At 39.9% G+C, this 21,934-nt stretch overlaps 1 protein-coding gene across 12 annotated transcripts in view; it reads left to right on the top strand.

The window, feature by feature from the left end:
• TET1 (tet methylcytosine dioxygenase 1) overlaps positions 1 to 21,934 on the top strand; it is a 139,452-nt gene that overhangs the window by 91,979 nt on the left and 25,539 nt on the right. For 8 of the 12 annotated variants that reach the window (XM_005565691.4, XM_015456260.4, XM_065521006.2 and 5 more), the window contains 3 exons: positions 1,721 to 1,811; positions 2,379 to 2,472; positions 17,800 to 18,011. In XM_005565691.4, the coding sequence (XP_005565748.1) occupies positions 1,721 to 1,811; positions 2,379 to 2,472; positions 17,800 to 18,011 (397 nt within the window). Of the gene's footprint in view, positions 1 to 1,720; positions 1,812 to 2,378; positions 2,473 to 16,543; positions 16,634 to 17,799; positions 18,012 to 21,934 lie in introns of those variants that run through there. The other 4 variants (XR_012417863.1, XR_012417862.1, XR_012417860.1 and 1 more) reach the window with 3 other exon arrangements.

The raw sequence follows: 21,934 nt of genomic DNA, 5'->3' as shown, positions 1-21,934 counted from the left end.
AAAGAGTGACAATGCTGTCTAGTGGAGTTGAATTGGGAGAACAAGGTTCTTGAATTAAGGAGAGAAGAATATAATCATGATAATGGCTTCCATTCTGGAGCTCTTACTACAAGTCTGATATTGTGCCTTGCTTTGACTTGTAATGTTCACAGCAACTCTTCAAAGGGAGGGCTTATTATCCCCATTATACAAATGCAGAAACCAAGGCACAGAGAATTTCATAGCTGTCCAGTAACTGAACTGGGACTCAGAGACAGCAGTCTCAACTCCAAAACCAATCCTTATAACGTACACTCTGGTGCTTAATAAATGTGAATTATATAAGAGAGAACAGTTTTCGGCCGGGTGCAGTGGCTCACGCCTGTAATCCCAGCACTTTGGGAGGCTGAGGCGGGCAGGTCATGAGGTCAGGAGATTGAGACCATCCTGGCTAACACGGTGAAACCCCATCTCTACTAAAAAATACAAAAAGTTAGCCGGGCATGGTGGTGGGCGCCTGTAGTCCCAGCTAATCAGGAGGCTGAGGCAGGAGAATGGTGTGAACCTGGGAGGCAGAGCTTGCAGTGAGCACTCTAGCCTGGGCGACATAGCGAGACTCCATCTCAAAAAAAAAGGAAAAGGTTGGGGGAGAGAACACTTTTCTAAATATCCTTACAAATGGAAATAAGGCCTGTAGTTCAACAAATACGAGCCTTTAACGTTTATATACCTGAGCTAGACTGCTTTTTCTATGTGCATGGTTCTAAAAGGATGATTGTCTAGTTTGAAGACCCTTTCCTTATGCAAAATAACTAGTCGCAGCATACAGGAATAGACAGCTGGGCATTCAGAGTTGAATAAGTACCTGCAGTGGACTCAGCTGTTTTTGGTGTAGAATTTCATGGCTAGAAATTCATGAAATGCAGAAATTCCCCAGTAATTCTTGTTACACATGAGTCTAAGGGGCCAAGTTAAAAATAGCATTTTTTAAGAAACAAAATTCATGCTCACAAAAATTCAAGTGGTGCAGAAATATGATGCAAACATCTTCCCATACTCCCATTCTATACAAAAGAACATTATTGATTTTAATTTTGTTTCCATTTTTACAAACATTTAAAACAATCTTTCTACTTGGTTTTCTAATATAATGATATCATGGATTTTTAAATGTTTTATAAATATTATTGTTTCAATCGATTTATTGTATTCCACTATATAAACATCCCATAATTTATTTAAACCACATGTTATTGACAGATGTTAGGAGTGTTTTGCTCTTTTTGATATTACAAATATTGGTAACAAGGAACATTCTTTTGTAATTGTGCAAGTGTGTAGTTGAATAAAATTGTCTGCAATGAAATTGCTCAATTTTTTAATAGGATTCTGAGGGCAACCTTTAACATTGTTCTTGGATAACTTTTAATATCACACCTCAATTAATAGATTTTTTTTTAAGCAGGAGATAGGAGTATAAATATGACCCACATCTTAAAATATTTTTTTTCTCCTCTGATTTTCAGAGGAAGAAAGAATTCGTTAGGGGCAGGAAGAAAGGAACATTAAAAGTTAAATTCCATGGGCTATTGTCCTTGACTTTAATTATCAAGTCTTACCAAAACCTTGTCAAGATTCGTGGTTCTGAATTGAGGGGGAACAAAAAGTATAAAAATAGCTTCTCCTGTCCCCTATGCAATTCTGTAAAGCTTTGGGTCTAATAATCTTATTCCTTCCACAGATCGAGTTATACAAAAAGACAAAGGCCCATATTATACACACCTTGGGGCAGGACCAAGTGTTGCTGCTGTCAGGGAAATCATGGAGAATAGGTGAGGAAATACGCTTCCCTGTTAAAATCATTTTCACTGTGAATCTGACTCAATGGAGATAAATCATCTCTAAGAACAAACGCCGTGATTGAAAAACATTCAGGAGTATGGGTTGGATGTTTCTTAGGGCCCAACAAAAGAGGGGTGTCCTCATGTCCCTACTGAGCCACCCATCATACAAGCTGTTGGGCACATAAAAGAGCACCCACAAAACAAGACTAATTGTCTTTGATAAATTCAGAAGTACTTTTTATATTATTGTATAATGGTAGAAATAGGTCAAATTACCACCCTTGACACTGCATACCCTACATTCCCATTGCTTGTCTTGCAGTCAGCCTATTTTTTAAAGAGTGATCTTTAAGGATAAGGGGGTAGGACTGGTTAACAAATTAAAATACCTGCCACACAAAAGCAAATGTTTAACAAAAGTAAATTATGAGGAGTGTTTGATTTTTGAGCTTCTGTACATCTATATCTTAAATACATTAAGATCTTCAAAGCCAAAGCCTTCAAGTACAGATTGCAATTAATTAGTACATTCCCTTCACTGTGTTTTATACTCAGGTATGGTCAAAAAGGAAACGCAATAAGGATAGAAATAGTAGTGTACACCGGTAAAGAAGGGAAAAGCTCTCATGGGTGTCCAATTGCTAAGTGGGTAAGTATTTCCTGTTTATATATATTTTTTTGAAGCTTGTTATTCCAGAGCTGATATTTATACTTTTACAATAGCCAGAGTGAGCTTTATTTTATTTATTCATTTGTTTATTTAATTTCTGAGACAGAGTCTTGGTTGCCCCAGCTGGATTGCAATGATGCAATCACACCTCACTGCAGCCTTGATCTCCCAGGCTCAAACAATCTTCCCACCTTGGTCTCCCAAGTAGTTAAGACTATAGGCACTTGCCACCAAACCCAGCAATTTTTTTTTTTTTTTTTTTTTTTTTTTAAGTAGAGAGGAGGTCTTGCTACATTGCCCAGGCTGGTCTCAAACATCTGAGCTCAAGTGATCCTCCCGCCTCAGTCCCCTAAAGTGCTGGGGTTACAGGCGTGAGCCACTGTGCTTGGCCAGATTTTTTGATAGATTTTCAAGAAAATTGGTCATTTGTGATGAAAGTTGCAAATATATTTTCTCAGTTTGTTGTGGTTTTACCAGTTAGTTTTTTTTTTTTTTTTTTTAACTGTAATCAGCTTTTTCATCTTTTATAGCTTTAGGATATTGTGTCTTAATTAGAAAAACCTTTACCACTTGTAGGTTATAAATCTCTCATTTCCTTTTGTAGTATTTTAATGATTTTATTTTATTTTTCTATATTGAAGTATTTTATATTTATCCTGGTTTAGAGCATTGGTAGCTATGTACACTTCTCCAGATGGCTACTCAGTTATCCAACACCACTCATTTAATTGTACATCTCTTCATTATTGATGTGTATTTGCTTATATGTGTAGATTCCCTATTGTGTTAAATTATTGTCTTTAATCAGCATGAGATTGCTCTATTTAGATTTTATAATGTTTCCATGTCTAATAGGCTAATTCCTTTTAATTTTTCAAAAGTGGTCTGACCATTCTGGTTTATTTTATCATATTAATGTATAAGCACCATGTTTCATTACAAGAATAAAATCCTATTGGTATTTTTATTGGAATCATATTAATAGAATTTGGAGAATTTACATATATTTTCATGTTCAGTCTTCCTGTTCCACATATTGCATCTTTCCATTTGCGTATGCCTTCTTTTGTCCTTGAGGACTGTTTTAAGATAGAATTTATTTAAGGTAGAATTTACATGTTTCTTGTTTTTGTACATATTTCTCTTGTGTATCCTCTAATACAGTTAGTCCAACAGACTAACTCTAATTTTATATTGCTTTAGTAATGATGGTCTCCTTACTTTGTTTCTCTCTTCCCATGGGGATGTTTCCAGAGTTTTCCCATTAAGTGTGGGTTGTTGGCCGGAACGGTGGCTCAGGCCTGTAATCCCAGCATTTTGGGAGGCTGAGGCGGCCAGATCACCAGAGGTCAGGAGTTCGAGACCAGCCTGGCCAACATGGTGAAACCCTGTCTCTACTAAAAATACATAAAATAGCTGGGCATGGTGGTGGGCAACTGTAGTCCCAGCTACTTGGGAGACCGAGGCAGGAGAATCGCTTGAACCCGGGAGGCAGAGGTTGCAGTGAGCCAAGATCAGGCCAATGCACTCTAGCCTGGGCAACAAGAGCAAAACTCTCCAAAAAAAAAAAGCGTGGGTTGTCAGGGAATGCGTTTCAGGGAAGGTAACATTTAAGCTGAGAAAGTAGTGACAAAAAGGAGCTAAATACGCAGAGGATATGCAGGGAGTAGCACTCCTAAGCAGAGAAAACAGCACGAACAAAGGTCTTGGGTTAAGAAATAAGAGTACATAAAAAAAATCTAAGCAGAGTCATTTGAAATTAAGGGGATAGGCTGGGCGCAGTGGCTCACACCTGTAATCCCAGCACTTTGGGAGGCCGAGGGGGGCAGATCACCAGAGGTCAGGAGATCGAGCCCATCCTGGCTAACATGGTAAAACTATTTCGTGTCTACTCGAAATAAAAAAATAGCTGGATGTGGTGGCGCGAGCCTGTAGTCCCAGATACTCTGGAGGCTGAGGCAGGAGAATCGCTTGAAACCAGGAGGTGGAGGTTGCAGTGAGCCTAGGTCAAGCCACTGCACTCCAGCCTGGGCGACAGAGTAAGACTCTGTCTCAAAAAAAACCCAAAATAGGCCGGGCGCGGTGTCTCAAGCCTGTAATCCCAGCACTTTGGGAGGTCAAGATGGGCGGATCACGAGGTCAGGAGATTGAGACCATCCTGGCTAACACGGTGAAACCCCGTCTCTACTAAAAAAATACAAAAAACTAGCTGGGCGAGGTGGCGGGCGCCTGTAGTCCCAGCTACTTGGGAGGCTGAGGCAGGAGAATGGTGTAAACCCGGGAGGCATAGCTTGCAGTAAGCTGAGATCCGGCCACTGCACTCCAGCCTGGGCGACACAGCGAGACTCCGTCTCAAAAAAAAACAAAAAACCAAAACCGAAAAACGAAATTAAGGAGATAGTTAATAGAACTGGGTGGGGGTAAAAAGGTGAATGATTTTGTAGGCCATAGTGAGGAGCTGCGGTTTTAGCCCATGAGTAACATGAAAACTTATAAGTATTTTAGATAGAGATGTGTTATCTGGCTTATGTTTTATATATAGTATTTAAGGAATTAACTGATAAAACCTGTATTCTTTATCTGTCACTGTTCAGCATCTTTGAATAGTAAACAGGTATCATCTCTTCATTTTTAGTGGGTTAGGAATCCAAGTGGTGCCTCTGGCATAGGCTCCTGTGAGGATGCAATCATCTGAAAACTTGACGGGGGGAGGGTGGTGCAGCTAGAGGACCCAATTCCAAGCTCTCTTACAGGAGACCTTAACTCTTTGATGGCTGTTGGCTGGAGGCCTCAGTTCCTCCTCATCTTAAATGTTTTCATAACACAGCAGCTTGGTATCCCCCAGAGTGAGTGGATCAAAAGAGAGCAAGGAGGAAACTACAGTGTCTTTTATCACCTCGAGAGGTTGAGGCCAGGAGATCAAGGTCACAGTGTACTATGGTGGCTCCTGTGAATCCATAGCCAGCCACTGCACTCCAGCCTGAGCAGCATAGCAAGACCCCACATCGCTTTACAAAAAAAAAAAACAAAAAAACAAAAGAAAATCAACTAGATTCTCAGAAGCCACAGTTATAAATCTCCCATCCTGGCTTTGTGGTAATAATTTTCTTGCTCTCCACCTTTCCCTGCTAGTTATATATTTCTCAAACAGTACAGTTTTATTTTGTTTTGTTCTTTTGTGTCTGGCCTATCCATAATACCTTGTATATTTGAAATAAATCACACAATTGGTTCCCAATATCTGGGGCTGATAGTTGTTACAGATTTGTTGAGCTGTATCTGTTAGCTATTTCTGAATTGTTCACTCCTTTGTCTATTAAGTGGCAAGGAACAAATATGTCCTCATAATGTGGCAGTTGGCTTCTCCTACAGTGAGTCTGAAGGAAAGGCAACTAGGCTTATTGGTGGGATTGGGGGTGATTTCTTTTTCCTGTCTTTAAAACCTTTTCTAATATAATAATAACGACAGTGATGTAAATAATTGTAATGTATAGTTTTTTGGGTTTTTCTTTTTCCTTAAGAAGGCAAATATAAACCCTGTAGCTTAAAGATTTTGGTAGCAACTTTCTATTTAATATTTTTCCCTAGTGAAATTTTATTTGTTGGTTTTGGATATCCATCTGTCTGTGTTACCTGAACTAGAGTGCACTAACCCAGGGGACCCCAACCCCTGGGCCATGGGCCAATAAGAACCTGACTTCACAGCAGGAGGTGAGCGGCAGGACAGCAAGTGAAGCTTCATCTGTATTTTCAGCCACTCCTCATTGCTAGTATTACCACCTGAGCTCTGAGTCCTGTCAGATCAGCAATGAGATTAGATTGTTATAGGACTGCAAACCCTCTTGTCAACTGTACATGTGAGGGATGTAGGTTGTGCTTTCCTTATGAGAATCTGATGCTGAAGCTGTCCCCCCTCACCCCTAGATGGGACCGTCTAGTTTTAGGAAAACAAGCTCAGGGCTACCTCTGATTCTTTATTATGATGAGTTGTATAGTTACTTTATTACATATTACAATGTAATAGTAATAAAAATAAAGTGCACAATAAATGTAATGCACTTGAATCATCCCAAAACCTCTGCCCCTGGCCCCACCTCCGTGGAAAAATTGTCTTCCATGAAATGGGTCCCTGGTGTCAAAAAGGTTGGTGATCACTGCACTAACACAATCATAGCTCACTGCAGTCTTGAACTCCCAGGCTCGAGTGATCCTCCCATGTCAGCCTGTGAAGTAGCGAGGACTATAGGGGTGTGCCACCATGCCTGGTTATCGAGGACTATAGGGGTGTGCCACCATGCCTGGTTAATTTTTTCTTATTTTTTGTAGAGTCGAGGTTTACTATGTTGCCCAAGCTTGTCTTGAACTCCCAGCCTCAAGCCTCTGCCTGCCCCAGGCTCCTAAAGCCATGAGATTATAGGTGTGAGCCACCATGCCCAGGAGCAACATTCTATTTAAATCCTTAGGATTATTAGGTACAAGAGGTATTTGGCATTTTTCGTGAAGCACGTGTATTTCAATTGCTCTTATTTTCTCTTGTGCAATATGTCTTCTCAGAATGAGAATACCTTAGTGTATACTAATGTATACCTGGCTCTTTTCACAAATGCAAAAATAATCCAATCATAAGAAATGAAATAAAGCACAGCTGCTGAGCAACGTAATGAAAAATTTTCTGTCTACTAATGACGATTCAAAAGTATAATCTTGGTAACAAAACCAAGCAATACTATTGCATTTCTATGAAAATAAAATAAGTTTTTTTGGTTGTTTGTTTCATTTTTTTGTTTTGTTTGTTTGTTTGAGACGAAGTCTGGCTCTGTCACTGAGGCTGGAGTGCAGCGGCGCGATCTCGCGATCTCGCGATCTCGCGATCTCGGCTCACTGCAAGCTCCGCCTCCTGGATTCACGCCATTCTCCTGCCTCAGCCTCCGGAGTAGCTCGGAGTACAGGTGCCCGTCACAACGCCCGGCTGTTTTTGTATTTTCAGTAGAGGCGGGGTTTCACCGTGTTAGCCAGGATGGTCTCCATCTCCCCACCTCGTGATCCTCCCACCTCAGCCTCCCAAAGTGCAGGGATTACAGGCGTGAGCCACTGTGCCCGGCAAAAAATTTTTTTAGATTAGCCGACTGTGGTGGTGTGTGCCTGTGGTCCCAGCTACTCGGGAGGCGGGACGATTGCTTGAGCCTGGGAGGAGGAGGTTGCAGTGAGCCAATATCGGGCCACTACACTCGAGCCTGAGTGAAAGAATGAGCCCTGCCTACAGAGAGAACGGAAAGTTGAGTATCTTGAATTTGAATTGGTATCTTTAAATAGTATGGCTGTGGTATTCATTAGCTATTTTCTGAGGCATGAGAAACTGAAGATTAGAGCTGGGAATCTGCTGGATTTGTCCACCCCACGCTTGAACTTTAGGTAGAGGTTGAATGAAAATTGGAATTTAAAAAAGTCCATGAAGGAAGGTGGGAAAAATTTCAAAACAATTTAAAAAGAGAATTAGATCTGTCTGTATTCTACATAGTTTGTAGAACTTTACCGTGAGGTTATTTTGAATGACACTAGTGCAATTGGGTGGACTATATGTGGGTGAGGGAGGAAATGAAGGTCAAAAATTTTGAACTAAGAAATGGAATACACACATGCAGTCAGTGAATTACATTGCTCCAAATTTACTTTTCATCTTGGATAGTGTACATTTTTGGTGTACTTGTTATAAAACATTAATCTATATCAAGCATCATTTCATGCTTTCATTTTTTAAAATCTTCATGTATACGATTAGATTTGTTAGTAGTTTTAGAGTTCTATCCTAAACTGCCCCCCGCCTGTTTTTGTTTTTTTTTTTAAGTTGTGTTTCTTTTGTCTTCCTTTTTTTTTTTTTTTTTTAAATCTTGCTCTGTTGCCTAGGCTTGAATGCAGTGGCATAATCTCGGCTCACTGCAACCTCTGCCTCCCAGGTTCAACCAATTTTCCTGCCTCAGCCTTCACCATGTTGCCCAGGCTGGTCTCAAACTCCTGACCTCAAGTGATCCACCGGCCTCCACCTACCAAAGTGCTGGGATTACAGGCGTGAGCCACCGCAACAGCCCTCTTGTCTTCTTTGTTTCAAAGAGAGATCTATTACTTCTCTTTTTAATGATCACACACAAAAAGTCTAACAGAAAATTCTAACTGGCTAGCACCATTTTCTGAGCCATTCTTAACATTGTTTTGACTATGTTCTCAACACTGTTTTATTCTTCTCTTGAAATGTTTCCTTGCCAGGTGGTCATTAATACTCTCACATAATTATACTCTTTGGCAGAGATTTTTGACTCTTTTTCTCTGCTGTCACTTTGGATCTTGTCAGGAACAAGTTATCTTGTACTTCAGTAGATTTTGAAGAAAAAGGTAGTGTAGTTTCTTAGATGCATCTTAGATGTTCAAGGAGAATCGCTTGAACCTGGGAGGCAGAGGTTGCGGTGAACTGAGATTGCACCACTGCCCTCCAGCCTGGGTGATAGCATGAGAGCCTGTCTCAAGAAAAAAACACAAAAAAATAGTATTTTAAAAATTAGCTGGATGTCATGAGTAAATCACATTTAAGAATTTCCCAGCTGGCCAGGTGCGGTGGCTCACACCTGTAAACCCAGCACTTTGGGAGGCTGACACGGGTGGATCACTTGAGACCAGGAGTTCAAGACCAGGGTGGCCAACATGGTGAAACCCTGTCTTTGCTAAAAATACAAAATTAGCCGGGCGTGGTGGTGTGAGCCTGTAATCCCAGCTACTCAGGAGGCTGAGGCAGGAGTATAACTGTATACTTCCCCTCTTGAGCTTCTGGGGTAATGGCAGAAGTAGGGAGAAGAGTCAAACAGTGGATGGCCTCGTTGGCTCCAATGCCTGAGTGCTTCACATTGGGCATCGTATGATTAGTTCCCCTCTGTGGAATTGTGTATTAGTCAATAGAGCAGGTGTGGCAATGAATACCTACAAGTGATTTCTTTTTTTTTCTTTTGAGATGAAGTTTCTCTCTGTTGCCCAGGACAGAGTACAGTGGTGTGATCTTGGCCCTCTGCCTTCCAGGTTCAAGCCATTCTCCAGCTTCAGCCTCTCAAGTAGCTGGGATTACAGGCGTGTGTCACCACGCTCAGCTAATTTTTGTATTTTTAGTGGAGGTGGGGTTTCACCATGTTATCCAGGCTGGTCTTGAACTCCTGACCTTAAGTGATCCAGCCACCTTGGCCTCCCAAAGTGCTGTGATTACAGGCATGAGCCACTGCGCCCAGCAAGAGAATGTTATATTTACCCCTCTTGTCTGATGTGACCCAAGTTTAGGGGTGAAGCTAAAGTATGCAAAAGTCCTCAAAACGTCTTTCTTGGATTTATACATTTATCCAATCTTCAAAACCATTCCCTTTTTTGTTGTCTTTGTTAGTTCTTCTAAGGTTCTACCTAATTACCTGCCTTGGTTATCTTTGAACTATACCATAGTGCTGCTTGTTTCTGCCCAATAAGGCACCTCCTTGTATATTATCATGACAGGAAGATAAAGAGATGAGGTGGTACCCTGGGCTACTTGTTTGGTGCCTACGATATCTTCCTAATGTGAGCTAGCCATTTTATTTGTCAGTGATAAAATTTAGTCAGTGAGCAAGAAGTTAATGTTAACTGTCGATAATATTAAACTGACTTACTATTATTATTATTATTTATTTATTTATGTTTGAGATGGGAATTTTGCTCTTGTTGCCCAGGCTGGTGTGTAATGGCACGAATTTGGCTCACTGCAACCTTTGTTTCCCAGGTTCAAGCAATTCTCCTGCCTCAGCCTCCCAAGTAGCTGGGACTACAGCCATGCACCAGCATGCCTGGCTAACTTTGTATTTTTAGTAGTTTCTCCATGTTGGTCAGGCTGGTCTTGAACTCCCAAGCTCTAGTGATCCACCTCCCTTGGCCTCCCAAAGTGCTGGGATTACTGGCATGAGCCACCGTGCCCGGCCCATTAGTACTCTTTTTATGTTAGTTTGTTTACTCGCTTATAGAGTTCATTTTTAAGGAAATTTTAATTCAAGTATAACATACACACAGAAAAGTGTGCATATCATAAGGTACAGCCTAGTGAAGTTGTGCAAAGTAAACATACCCATGTGACCATTGGCTAGATCAAGACATTACCAAAACTTCAGAACCCCGTTGTGTGAACTCAGTCATTAACCCCTTTACAAAGGTTGAATTGTATTGTAAAAGTCTCATTTTCTTGTAATATGTAGATAGCTTTAAATGATGTTAACTGGTGACTTCTTGGGAGGGGTTGGCCGCCATAATTTTGTTTTGAAAAATTTAGTCTACTTTGTCTCTTGTATGATTATTGATAAAACTCAAAAGTGAGGTTTCTTTGGAAAGATACGATCCTGCTACACTTGACATGAATGTTGCTCCTAGATCTGAATCTGATCTGGAATTTGTATGCTACATTTGTGGCACTGACAAAGCACCCTATTCCCTTTGGAAACCTTACAAATAAGATTGTGTTACAGGGACTTATTTTTTGCTTTTAAAAAATAATCTTTTTTTAAAAAATTATAATTTACAGCTTGTATACTTCAACTTAGTTTGGTTTTTAATTTAACGTTTTTTTACTTTTTTTTTTTTTTTTTTTTGAGACGGAATTTCACTCTTGTTGCCCAGGCTGGAGTGCAATGGCACAATCTGGGCTTACTGCAACCACCGTCTCCTGGTTTCAAGCAATTCTTCTGTCTCAGCCTCCCAAGTAGCTGGGATTACAGGTGTGCCTGGCCAGTTTTTTTTTCTTTTTACTTTTTAAAAAATTATTATTACTTTTTTGAGACAGAGTTTCACTCTTGTTGCCCAGGCGAGAGTGCAATGATGCAATCTCAGCTCACTGAAACCTCTGCCTCCCGGGTTCAAGGAATTCTCCTGCCTCAGCCTCCCAAGTAGCTGGGATTACAGGTGCCCACCACCAAGCCCGACTAATTTTTTTTGTATTTTTAGTAGAGATGGGGTTTCACCACGTTGGCCATGCTGGTCTTGAACTCCTGACCTCAAGTGATACACCCGCCTCGGCCTCCCAAAGTGCTGGGATTACATGTGTGTGCCACCACGCTGGCCTTTTTTACTTTTTAAACCTTAAAATTTTTTAAAATTGTGTAATCTTGTTCCTTCTAATACTAGTTTTTAAATTTAAAAATTATATATACACATATGGATATATTTCAAATTTTAAAAGCCCTTACAATTTTAGCCTGTGCTTAGAGATTATAATTTTTAGCAGTTTGGGTATACTCAAACTAAGAGTTAGGCTGTGAAAATTTTCTGGTTTTTGAGACAGGGTCTTGCTCTGTCACCCAGGCTAAAGTACAGTGGCGCAACTCACTGCAGCCTCGACCCAGGCTCAAGCAATCCGCCTTCCTCAGCCTCCCAGGGAGCTGAAACCATAGGTACTCACCACCACGCCTATGTTTTTGTTGAGACAGGGTCTCATTTCATTGCCCAGGCTGGCCTTTAACTCCTAGGGTCAAGAAATCCTACCGCGGCCTCTTGTGTTGGGGTTACAGGCATGAGCCACTATGCCCGGCCAGAACTTTTTTCTTTTCTTTCCTTTGTTTAAAAAAAAAAACAAAAACAAAAACAAGTATTGTGGGTTTTTTAATTTAAAAAAAATTTTTTTCTTTCTTTTTTTTTTTTGCAATGGAGTTTCACTGTCGTCGCTCAGGCTGGAGTGCAGCAGCACGATTTCAGCTCACTGCAACCTCTTGGTTCAAGTGATTTTCATACGTCAGCCTCCGCAGTAGCTGGAACTATAGGTTGCACCACCACACTTGCCTAACTTCTGTATTTTTAGTAGAGACAGGATTTCACTATGTTGACCAAGCTGATCTCAAACTCCTGACCTCAGCTGGTCCGCCTGCCCTGGCCTCACAAATTGCTGGGATTACGGCTTGAACCACTGTGCCCTGCCCTAATTTTTGTATTTTTAGTAGAGGCAGGGTTTCACCATGTTGGCCAGGCCAGTCTCGAACTCCTAACCTCAAGTGATCCACCTGCCTTGACTTCCCAAATTACTGAGATTACAGGCATGAGCCACCATACCTGGCCTGTTGTTAATAGTTAAAAAAATATAGAAACAAAATACTAAGCTAAGAGTGATAATTTTTGTCATTGTACACCTAAGGTGAAACTTGACATCATGATTCAATTTGCATTGTAACTAGCAAAGGTAGGTGTCTTTACTAATCATTAATTTTAATTTCTTCCATGAATTCACTCTTCATAACCTTTTTTAGGTTATCTTCTATTACACTTTTGTAAATATGTATAATAGACCACATATGTATAATATGTATATGTATAATAGACCATGGCTGGTTTTATCATGGCTGGGCGTGGGGCCTCACACCTGTAATCCCAGCACTTTGGGAGGCTGAAATGCGCAGATCACTTGAGCCCTGGAGTTTGAGACAAACCTGGGCAACATAGCCAGACCTCGTCCCTACCAAAAATGCAAAAAGGTAGCCAAGGACAGTGGCAAGTACCTGTAGTTCTAGCTACTTGGGAGGGTTAGCTGGGAGGATCAAATGAGCCCGGAGAGCTTTTAAATGATGTTAAAGGCTGCATACAGTGAGCCATGATCAAGCCACTGCACTCCAGCCACCGTGACATAGTGAGACACTGCCTTCAAAAGAAAAAGAATAGAAAACAAAAAAAAGAACAATTTTAAAAGAACAAACTTCAATTTAGAAGAGCAATTCCCTTATTTGTTTAGAAAATGTTTCTCTTGAGGGTTGGAGAATTACCTATTGGGTACAATGTTCACTATTTTGGAAGTGAGTATACTAAAAGCCCAGACTTCACCACTGCCCGATATATCCATGTTAAAAAACTGCGCTTGTACCCTCTAATTCTTTAAAAACAAATTTTCCTGACATGATGCGCATTTACGCTTCCATATGAACCTTAGAAACACGCTAAATTTGAATAGATTGCGGGAGAGATTTGTGGCTAGACATTTAGGGTTGGCTTTCTCATTTAGGAACACTGTCATGTTCTTCCAAGTGAACTTTCTTTTATAACCTTCTCTTTATAGTTTTATTCTTATGTTTTTGGCATCTTTCTGTTTTTTAACAACCTTACTGAGATATCAGCCTTTAAATCAAACTTCTATCTGGTTATTCCTGGTATGTAGTAAAGCTACTGTATCTTCAGTATATAGGAATCTACTTGTTTTACTCTCTTTAAAAATCAAGTAGATTTTTCTGTGATTATCTTGAAAAATATTCTAGAAAGACTATTATAGCTATAATAATTGTGTCCTTTTATTTTAATACCAGTCATATATCATATTGTCTGTTTCAAATAGGACTATAGAACAATTATGAAGTCTGTATACCAGCAAGAAGTTAGTGAATATAGTAGAAAAATAATTAAATGTCACCACAGTATTCATTGACATTAGGAATAGTGTATTTTTGTACAAATAACTAGAATGTGTATACCTTCAGTGTTCTCCTGGTTTTTGTAAGCAGGGTAATTAAAAAGCTATTTAACTACTTGGTTTTTCTGTTTCCTATATGCATGTGACATGACTAGAAGCCAAATTTGCCTGCTATAACAAAAACCTCTATGGGGCTTTGAGCTGCTTCTGTCCCAAGCATTGAGTATTCAAGAATAATCTTAGCTACAGTTGCCTCTTGGAAATTTAATAGTATCTTTATAACAACATTTTCTTCTTTCTACCAACATAGGTACCTCCTTTTTTTTTCTTTTTTTTTTTTTTTTTTTTTTTGAGATGGAGTCTTGCTCCCGTCGTGCAGGCTGGAGTGCAGTGGTGCAATCTTGGCTCGCGGCAACCTCCACCTCCCAAAGTGCTAAAGGCATGAGCCGCGGTGCTGTCCTGGGTAGCTCCTTTTTACTGTGTTTTACTTTGCTAGGTGACGAATATTGTTGGGCATATATTCATATGCTCATCATCTATTTCCGTATTCTCTATTATGAAGTGCCTATTCAATTTTTTTCTGCCAATTTTCTATGGGGGCAATTCTCTGTGTATGTTGTATCATATATATTATGCCAAATATATACAATGTAAATATATATAATGTGTGTATATATATATTATGTCAAGTATATGTAATGTAAATATTTCCTCCTGCCCTTTTGCTTGCCTTGTTTATTTATTTATTTATTTATTTTTTGAGGCAGTTTCTGTCACCCATGCTGGAGTGCAGTGGCAAGATTTGGACTTAATGCAACCTTGGCTTCCCAGATTCAAGGGATCCTCCCGCCTCAGCCTCCCAAGTAGCTGGGACTGCAGGCAGGTGTCCACACCCGTCTCATTTTTGTGTTTTTTGAAGAGACAGGGTCTCACCATGTTGCCCAAGCTAGTCTCAAATTCCCGACCTCAAGTGATCCAACCACCTCCCAAAGTGCTGGGATTACACGCGTGAGCTACTGCGCCTGGCCTGCTTTTTTTTTTTTTTTTTTAACTCTGTTGCCTAGGCTGAAGTTCATGATGATAGCCTTGAACTCTCCATCTCAAGTAATCCTCCTGCTTGCCTTCTTTATTTTTTTATTATATTTTTTGGGGGGGAACAGAGTTTCTGTCTCCCATGCTGGAGCACAGTGGTGACATCTGGGCTCACTGAAACCTCGGCTTCCCATGTTCAAGGGATCCTCCCACCTCAGCCTTCCAAGTAGCTGGGACTACAGGTACATGCCACTATGCCGGGTTTATTTTATTTTTTATGCAGACTGGGTCTCAGTATGTTGCCCAGGCTGGCCTCGAACTCTTGGCCTCAAGCAATCCTCTCACCTCTACCTTCCAAAATCTTGGCGTTACAAGCGTGAGCTGCGTCACCCAGCCTTTTTTATCTTTTCAATTAGCAGATTTGGTAAGCCATTTTAAAATGCTTTGCCCACTCGTAGGTCATGACTATGTTTTCTTCTAAAATTCTTCATTGCTTTATTTTTTGTGTTTAGATATACATTATATTCAAGTTGATCAGTGTGAGGTAGGGGTCAAGATTCATTTTCTTCCATAAACGTTGGAACAATTGGTCAGTTTACACACACACACACCCCTCTGATAGGGTTTTGATTGGGATTGCATTGAATCTAGAGATCAATTTTGGGAAAACTGACATAATTATAATAATGTCTATTCCATGAATTTATACTCCTCTGCATATAGTTAGACCTTTGTTTATTTTAATAATATTTTTAGTTTCCAGAGGTCTTACAGATTTTTTTTTTTTTTTTTTGAGACGGAGTCTTGCTGTCACCCAGGCGGGAGTGCAGTGGCCGGATCTCAGTTCACTGCGCTCCGCCTCCTGGGTTTATGCCATTCTTCTGCCTCAGCCTCCTGAGTAGCTGGGACTACAGGCACCCGCCACCACGCCCGGCTAGTTTTTTTTTTTTTTTTTTTTTTTTTTGTGAGACAGAGTCTCGCTGGGTCGCCCAGGCTGGAGTGCAGTGGCCTGATCTCAGCTCACTGCGAGCTCCACCTCCCGGATTTACGCCATTCTCCTGCCTCAGCCTCCCGAGTAGCTGGGACTACAGGCTACCGCCACCTCGCCCGGCTAATTTTTTGTATTTTTTAGTAGAGACGGGGTTTCACCGGGTTAGCCAGGATGGTCTCGATCTCTTGACCTCGTGATCCGCCCGTCTCGGCCTCCCAAAGTGCTGGGATTACAGGCTTGAGCCACCGCGCCTGGCCCAGACAGATTTAATATTTAAGCAGTTTATTGAACTCAGATTTGAATTTAAAGACTCCTAACCATTGTGCTTAATTTTCTATTGTACACTGATGGAAATTTGGAATATCCAGAAAAGGCACAAATATCATCAGTAAAAAGCTTTTTAGCATTTCCCATACAAAAATGTTATTAATATAAATTTGTTGTTAATTTTGACAACTTGAATATTAACCAATATAATTTTGATACAACATATATAATTTTGTATTTGAGATTATTTGCAAGTAGTGTGTTATTATTTGGCTGTAAGAGGACATATAAATACAGAAAAAAAATTTAATGTAAATAATTGTGTCTAGGGGGAAGGTCCTAAAGCCAACTCTACTCAAGGAATGACTTGGTAGCAATGATTGTTAACCATCTGGAGTGACAGAAGAAAGTGATATTGGGTAACTAACTTCTTAAGAAGTTTCATCTCAAGTTTTGTAATATTATTATAGCAACAAAAAATTATGCTATTGGTTGGTCCATTCTGGTCACATGGATGGGTATTTTCATCATGTTCTGGTTATGTGCTGATTAATGTGGTCAATCTCTGCACTTTGTAAATTTTTGATAAATGGAGGCAGTTTAAAATGGTTGGATGGTTTTATGTGGTGACAACATTTGTATAGACTTTTTTTTTTTTTTTTTTTTTGTAGTTAACACTCGGACCACTAAGCAAATTTTAAATACTGCTGAAGCCTTTTTAACATCCCAATAATTGGATGCAGTATTAAATAAATAAATAAATATTTACAATTAATTTTTCTATTTTGCATTCACCAAGTCAACTAGACCACATTAGTCTTATGAATTAAAAGCATATAATGCATCCTTCCAATAGCATGTAAAAATTACAAAAATCACAGAGGCATTCCTTTCTGTATATTAATTCTTGATAGTAAAATGAGTCACCCAAAGGAAAATCTGTGACATTCCTCAGATGGCCAAAATTCAGTTGTCAAGTTTATTTTTAATGTTGAGAGTTCTTGGTTATTTCCATCTGATTACATTAGATGGTTTTTTCGATCATCCACATTTGTTCCTTTGTGACATTCGTGGAATTTCAGTGCAGTTAAGTTTTCTACCAAGCCCTCTCTTGTCTGCTGTGCAAACTAGAACAGCAGCGAAATAAAACACAGACTGCCTTTTACTACTTCTACAAATAATAACCACATATCACAGATTTTTGTTCTGCCTGTTGTTTGTTAGTCATATAGGCTGAGGTACTCTTGTGATGAGTCTCGTGGAGAGGGAACTGTTGAGGCAGTGGAAAGTCCTATAGGCTTTTATCCCTTGAGAAGCAGTAACTTTAAAAAAACTAAAATATGGTCGGGCATGGAGGCACATGTCTGTAATCCTAGACCTTTGGGAGGCCAAGGAAGGAGGATTGCTTGAAGCTAGGAGTTTGAGACCAGCCTGGGTAACATAGTTAGACCCCGTCTGTAGAACAAATTGTATAAATTAAGTAAATAAACTAAAATATAATCATGCAGAACGTCAAAAGGAATATCCATTGCATTCAAATTTGGCATACTTGTCTTCCATAGATGAATATATTCTGTTTTTTCAGGTTTTAAGAAGAAGCAGTGATGAAGAAAAAGTTCTTTGCTTGGTCCGGCAGCGTACAGGCCACCACTGTCCAACTGCTGTGATGGTGGTGCTCATCATGGTGTGGGATGGCATCCCTCTTCCAATGGCTGACAGGTTATACACAGAGCTCACAGAGAATCTAAAGTCATACAATGGGCACCCTACCGACAGAAGATGCACCCTCAATGAAAAGTAATTAAATCTGCTGTATACTGCCTTGCCATTCAGATCTCTATTACATAATGGTAAAATGTTATTTAGCTACCAACTATGTATATTATATGAGAGAATAGGGTTTGAGTATTGTGGAATTAAAAAAGAATGAACATTTCTGCACAGAGAGAATATTTTATAGTGAGTTAAGGTCAGTTTAAATCATTCTCCTTTAGAATATTACTTCACTGTGACCGGATGCAGTGGCTCACGCCTGTAATCCCAGAACTTTGGGAGGCCGAGGCAGGAGGATCATGAGGTCAGGAGATCAAGGCCATCCTGGCTAACACAGTGGAACCCCGTCTCTACTAAAAATACAAAAAATTAGCCAGGTGAGGTGGTGGGCGCCTGTAGTCCCAGCTACTTGCGAGGCTGAGTCAGGAGAATGGTGTGAACCTGTTAGGCGGAGCTTGCAGTGAGTCGAGATCGTGCCACTGCACTCCAGCCTGGGCGACAGAGCAAGACTCTGTCTCGAAACAAAAAAGGAAAGAATATTATTTCATTGCTTCCCTTTTTGGGAAGAGTCTGGAGGAAAGGGATTTTGACTTAAAAGAATGGTCTTCCACAGGAGTGTCATATCATTTTGCATTTCCTCTATTCAATGTAAGAGAGTATCTGTTTTTCTGTAGTCTTACCAATGATTATGTTGGCAAATGTGAGTCTTTGCCTATTAAGAGAAATGACATCAGGGTGATTTTGACTTGAATTTCTCTTATCAATGAGAGTGGTTTTTTCATATGATTAAGAACCATTTGGCTTTTTGTTAGTTTGTTTTAACCATCTGTTAAATAACCTAGCCCATTTTTGCAGAGAATTCTTCCATTTATCTATTTTCTCTCTACTCTATGATATAATTTGCAAATATTTTTCTCAGTTTGTGTTTTTCCTTTAACTATGTTATCTCCCGCAAAAGGTTTTGTTTTTAATGCAATCAAACATACCCATCTTTTTCCTTATTTGGGTCTGGATCTCGAGTGGTATTTAGGCTTTTTTTTTTTGTGACTTTAAGCAAAGCAATATATAATGAAACCAATATTTTTCTTATCAATATTGTAGCAATATTGAGCGATATTCGGGGAACTGATGTATGTGGTTTCACTTATAATCACGGTTTCCAACAGCCTATTGACATCAAGTGAGAAATGACTATACTTGTTTAAAATATAAATTTTTGAAATTTAAATCTCTCATACATTTCATGAATCACCAGTGAATAGTTGTAAGAGGAGATAAGTTTTGTTGTTCTTGTTGTTCTGTTTTTTTGAGTCAGAGTCTTGCTGTCACCATGCTGGAGTGCAGTGGTGCGATCTCGGCTCACTGCAATGTCTGCCTCCCGGGTTCAAGTGATTCTCCTGCCTCAGCCTCCTGAGTAGCTGGGACTACAGGCATGCGCTTTGGGAGGCCGACAAGGGAGGATCACTTGAGGCCAAGAGTTTAAAAGCCAGACCAGGCAACATAGTAAGACTCCATCTCTACAAAAGTATTTTTTAAAAAACACTGTTTGGGAATGGTGGCACATGTCTGTAGTCCTAGGTAATTAGGAGGCTGAGGTAGAAAGGTAGCTGTTGCCCAGGAATTTGAGGCTGCAGTGAGCTATGATGATGCCACTGAACTCCAACCTGAGCAACATGGCAAGACCTTGTCTCTTTAAAAAAAAAAATGAGAGAGAGAGATTGAACTTCATGGGCCTGATGTAGTGGCTCATGCCTGATCAAAGCAGGAGGATTTTTTGAAACCAGGAGTTGAGAACCTATCCCTACACAGCATTTTTAAAACCAGGCATAGGGGTGTGTGCCTGTGTTCCTGGCTACTTTGAAAGCTGAGGAGGGAGGATGACTTGAGGCCAGGAGTTTGCCATTAAAGTAAGCTATGATTTTGCCAGTGCACTTGAAAGAGCATGACCAAGTCTTCCCCCAACCCACCCCCCAAAAAAACAGTTCACAAATACAGAAAGATGTAAGAATACTCCAGTGAAATCTTTTTTTTTGAGATGGAGTCTCACTCTGTCGTCCAGGTTCAGTTGCAGTGACGCAATCTCGGCTCACTGCAAGCTCTGCCTCCCAGGTTCATGCCATTCTCCTATCTCAGCCTCCCAAGTATAACTGGGACTACAAGCGCCCGCCACCATGCCTGGCTAATTTTTGTATTTTTAGTAGACACGGTATTTCACCATGTTAGCCAGGATGGTCTTGATCTCCTGACCTTGTGATTCGCCCGACTCAGGCTCCCAAAGTGGTGGGATTACAGGTGCTAGCCACTGCGTCCAGCCCAGTGAACTCTTTTTTTTTTTTTTTTTTGAGTCAGATTCTCACATTGTAGCCCGGACTAGAGTGCAGTGGTACAATCTTAGCTCACTGCAACCTCCGCCTCCTGGATTCAAGCAATTTTCCTGCCTCAGCCTCCCAAGTACCTGGGATTACAGGCGGCAGCTACCATGTCCGGCTAATTTTTTATTTTATTTTATTTTATTTATTTATTTATTTATTTATTTATTTATTTATTTATTTTTGTATTTTTAGTAAAGATGGGGTTTCACTATGCTGGCCAGGCTGGTCTCGAACTCTTGACCTCGTTATCCACCCACCTCAGCCTCCAAAAGTGCTGGGATTACAGGCGTGAGCCACCGCACCTGGCCCGGTGAACTCTTATATACCCTTACTTAGATTCCACAACTATTAACATTATGTTACATTTGTTTATGTACACATATAAACACGTTACTGTTGTTGACTTATTTCTTTCTTAATCATTTGAGAGCTAGATGTAGACTTTGTCTTTTCCCCTAAATAATACTTGAATGTATTTATCCTAAAACTGAGGATATAGTTCTCTTGTATATTCCTATATAATGATCAAATTCAGGAAATTTAAATTTGATAAAATACTATGATCTCATCTGAGTTCATATTCAAGTATCATCCATTTCCCAATAATTTTCCCCTGTCCATGATTCAATGCATTTAGTTATTTTGTCCTTTTGCTCCCTTAATCCTTTTTGTTTTCTCAGTTTTTGTCTTTCATGACGTTGAAATTTTTGAAGCAAAAAGGCTAATTCTGTAGACTGTTAATCAATTTGGTTTATCTGTTTCTTCTTGACTTCTGTTTCTCAAGTCAGGCTATGAAATACAACCTAAAACGAAAGAAAAAAAATTTTAAAAATGAAATGTAACCTGGACTATTACACTGAGTGCAATTTGTCCCACTATTGGTGTTGTTGACCATTTAAAATAATCTGAGGATGCCCTTTTAGATCTCACAACTTATCATATTTCCTCTGTGTTTTATTTTTAAAACAGTAGTACATAGTAAAACAACATTTTTCTCTCCTCCCGTGTCTTTTTCAATGATACGAATAAATATCTATTTGGTTTTCAATGATATGAATAAATATCTTTCTATATATCTATATCTTTCTATTCAAAATTTTTTAACCATTCCATTTGCATCTCATTTAGTGAATTTCATTGTAGTCTTTCTTTTTTTTTTTTTTTTTTTTTTTTGAGACGGAGTCTCGCTCTGTTGCCCAGGCTGGAGTGCAGTGGCTGGATCTCAGCTCATTGCAAGCTCCGCCTCCCGGGTTTACGCCATTCTCCTGCCTCAGCCTCCCGAGTAGCTGGGACTACAGGCGCCCGCCACCTCGCCTGGCTAGGTTTTTTTGTTTTGTTTTGTTTTTTTGTTTTGTTTTTTTTTAGTAGAGACGGGGTTTCACCATGTTAGCCAGGATGGTCTCGATCTCCTGACCTCGTGATCCGCCTGTCTCGGCCTCCCAAAGTGCTGAGATTACAGGCTTGAGCCACCGCGCCCAGCTCATTGTAGTCTTTCTTATAAGCGATGTTAAGTTACATATCAGGCATTTTCCAGACTTTCATAGTGAAAACATAAAAAATAGTTTTTTTCTGAAT

This window comes from Macaca fascicularis, chromosome 9, assembly GCF_037993035.2.
Source record: "Macaca fascicularis isolate 582-1 chromosome 9, T2T-MFA8v1.1".
Lineage (NCBI taxonomy): Eukaryota > Metazoa > Chordata > Mammalia > Primates > Cercopithecidae > Macaca > Macaca fascicularis.
This window is presented reverse-complemented; position numbering and strand designations above follow the sequence as displayed.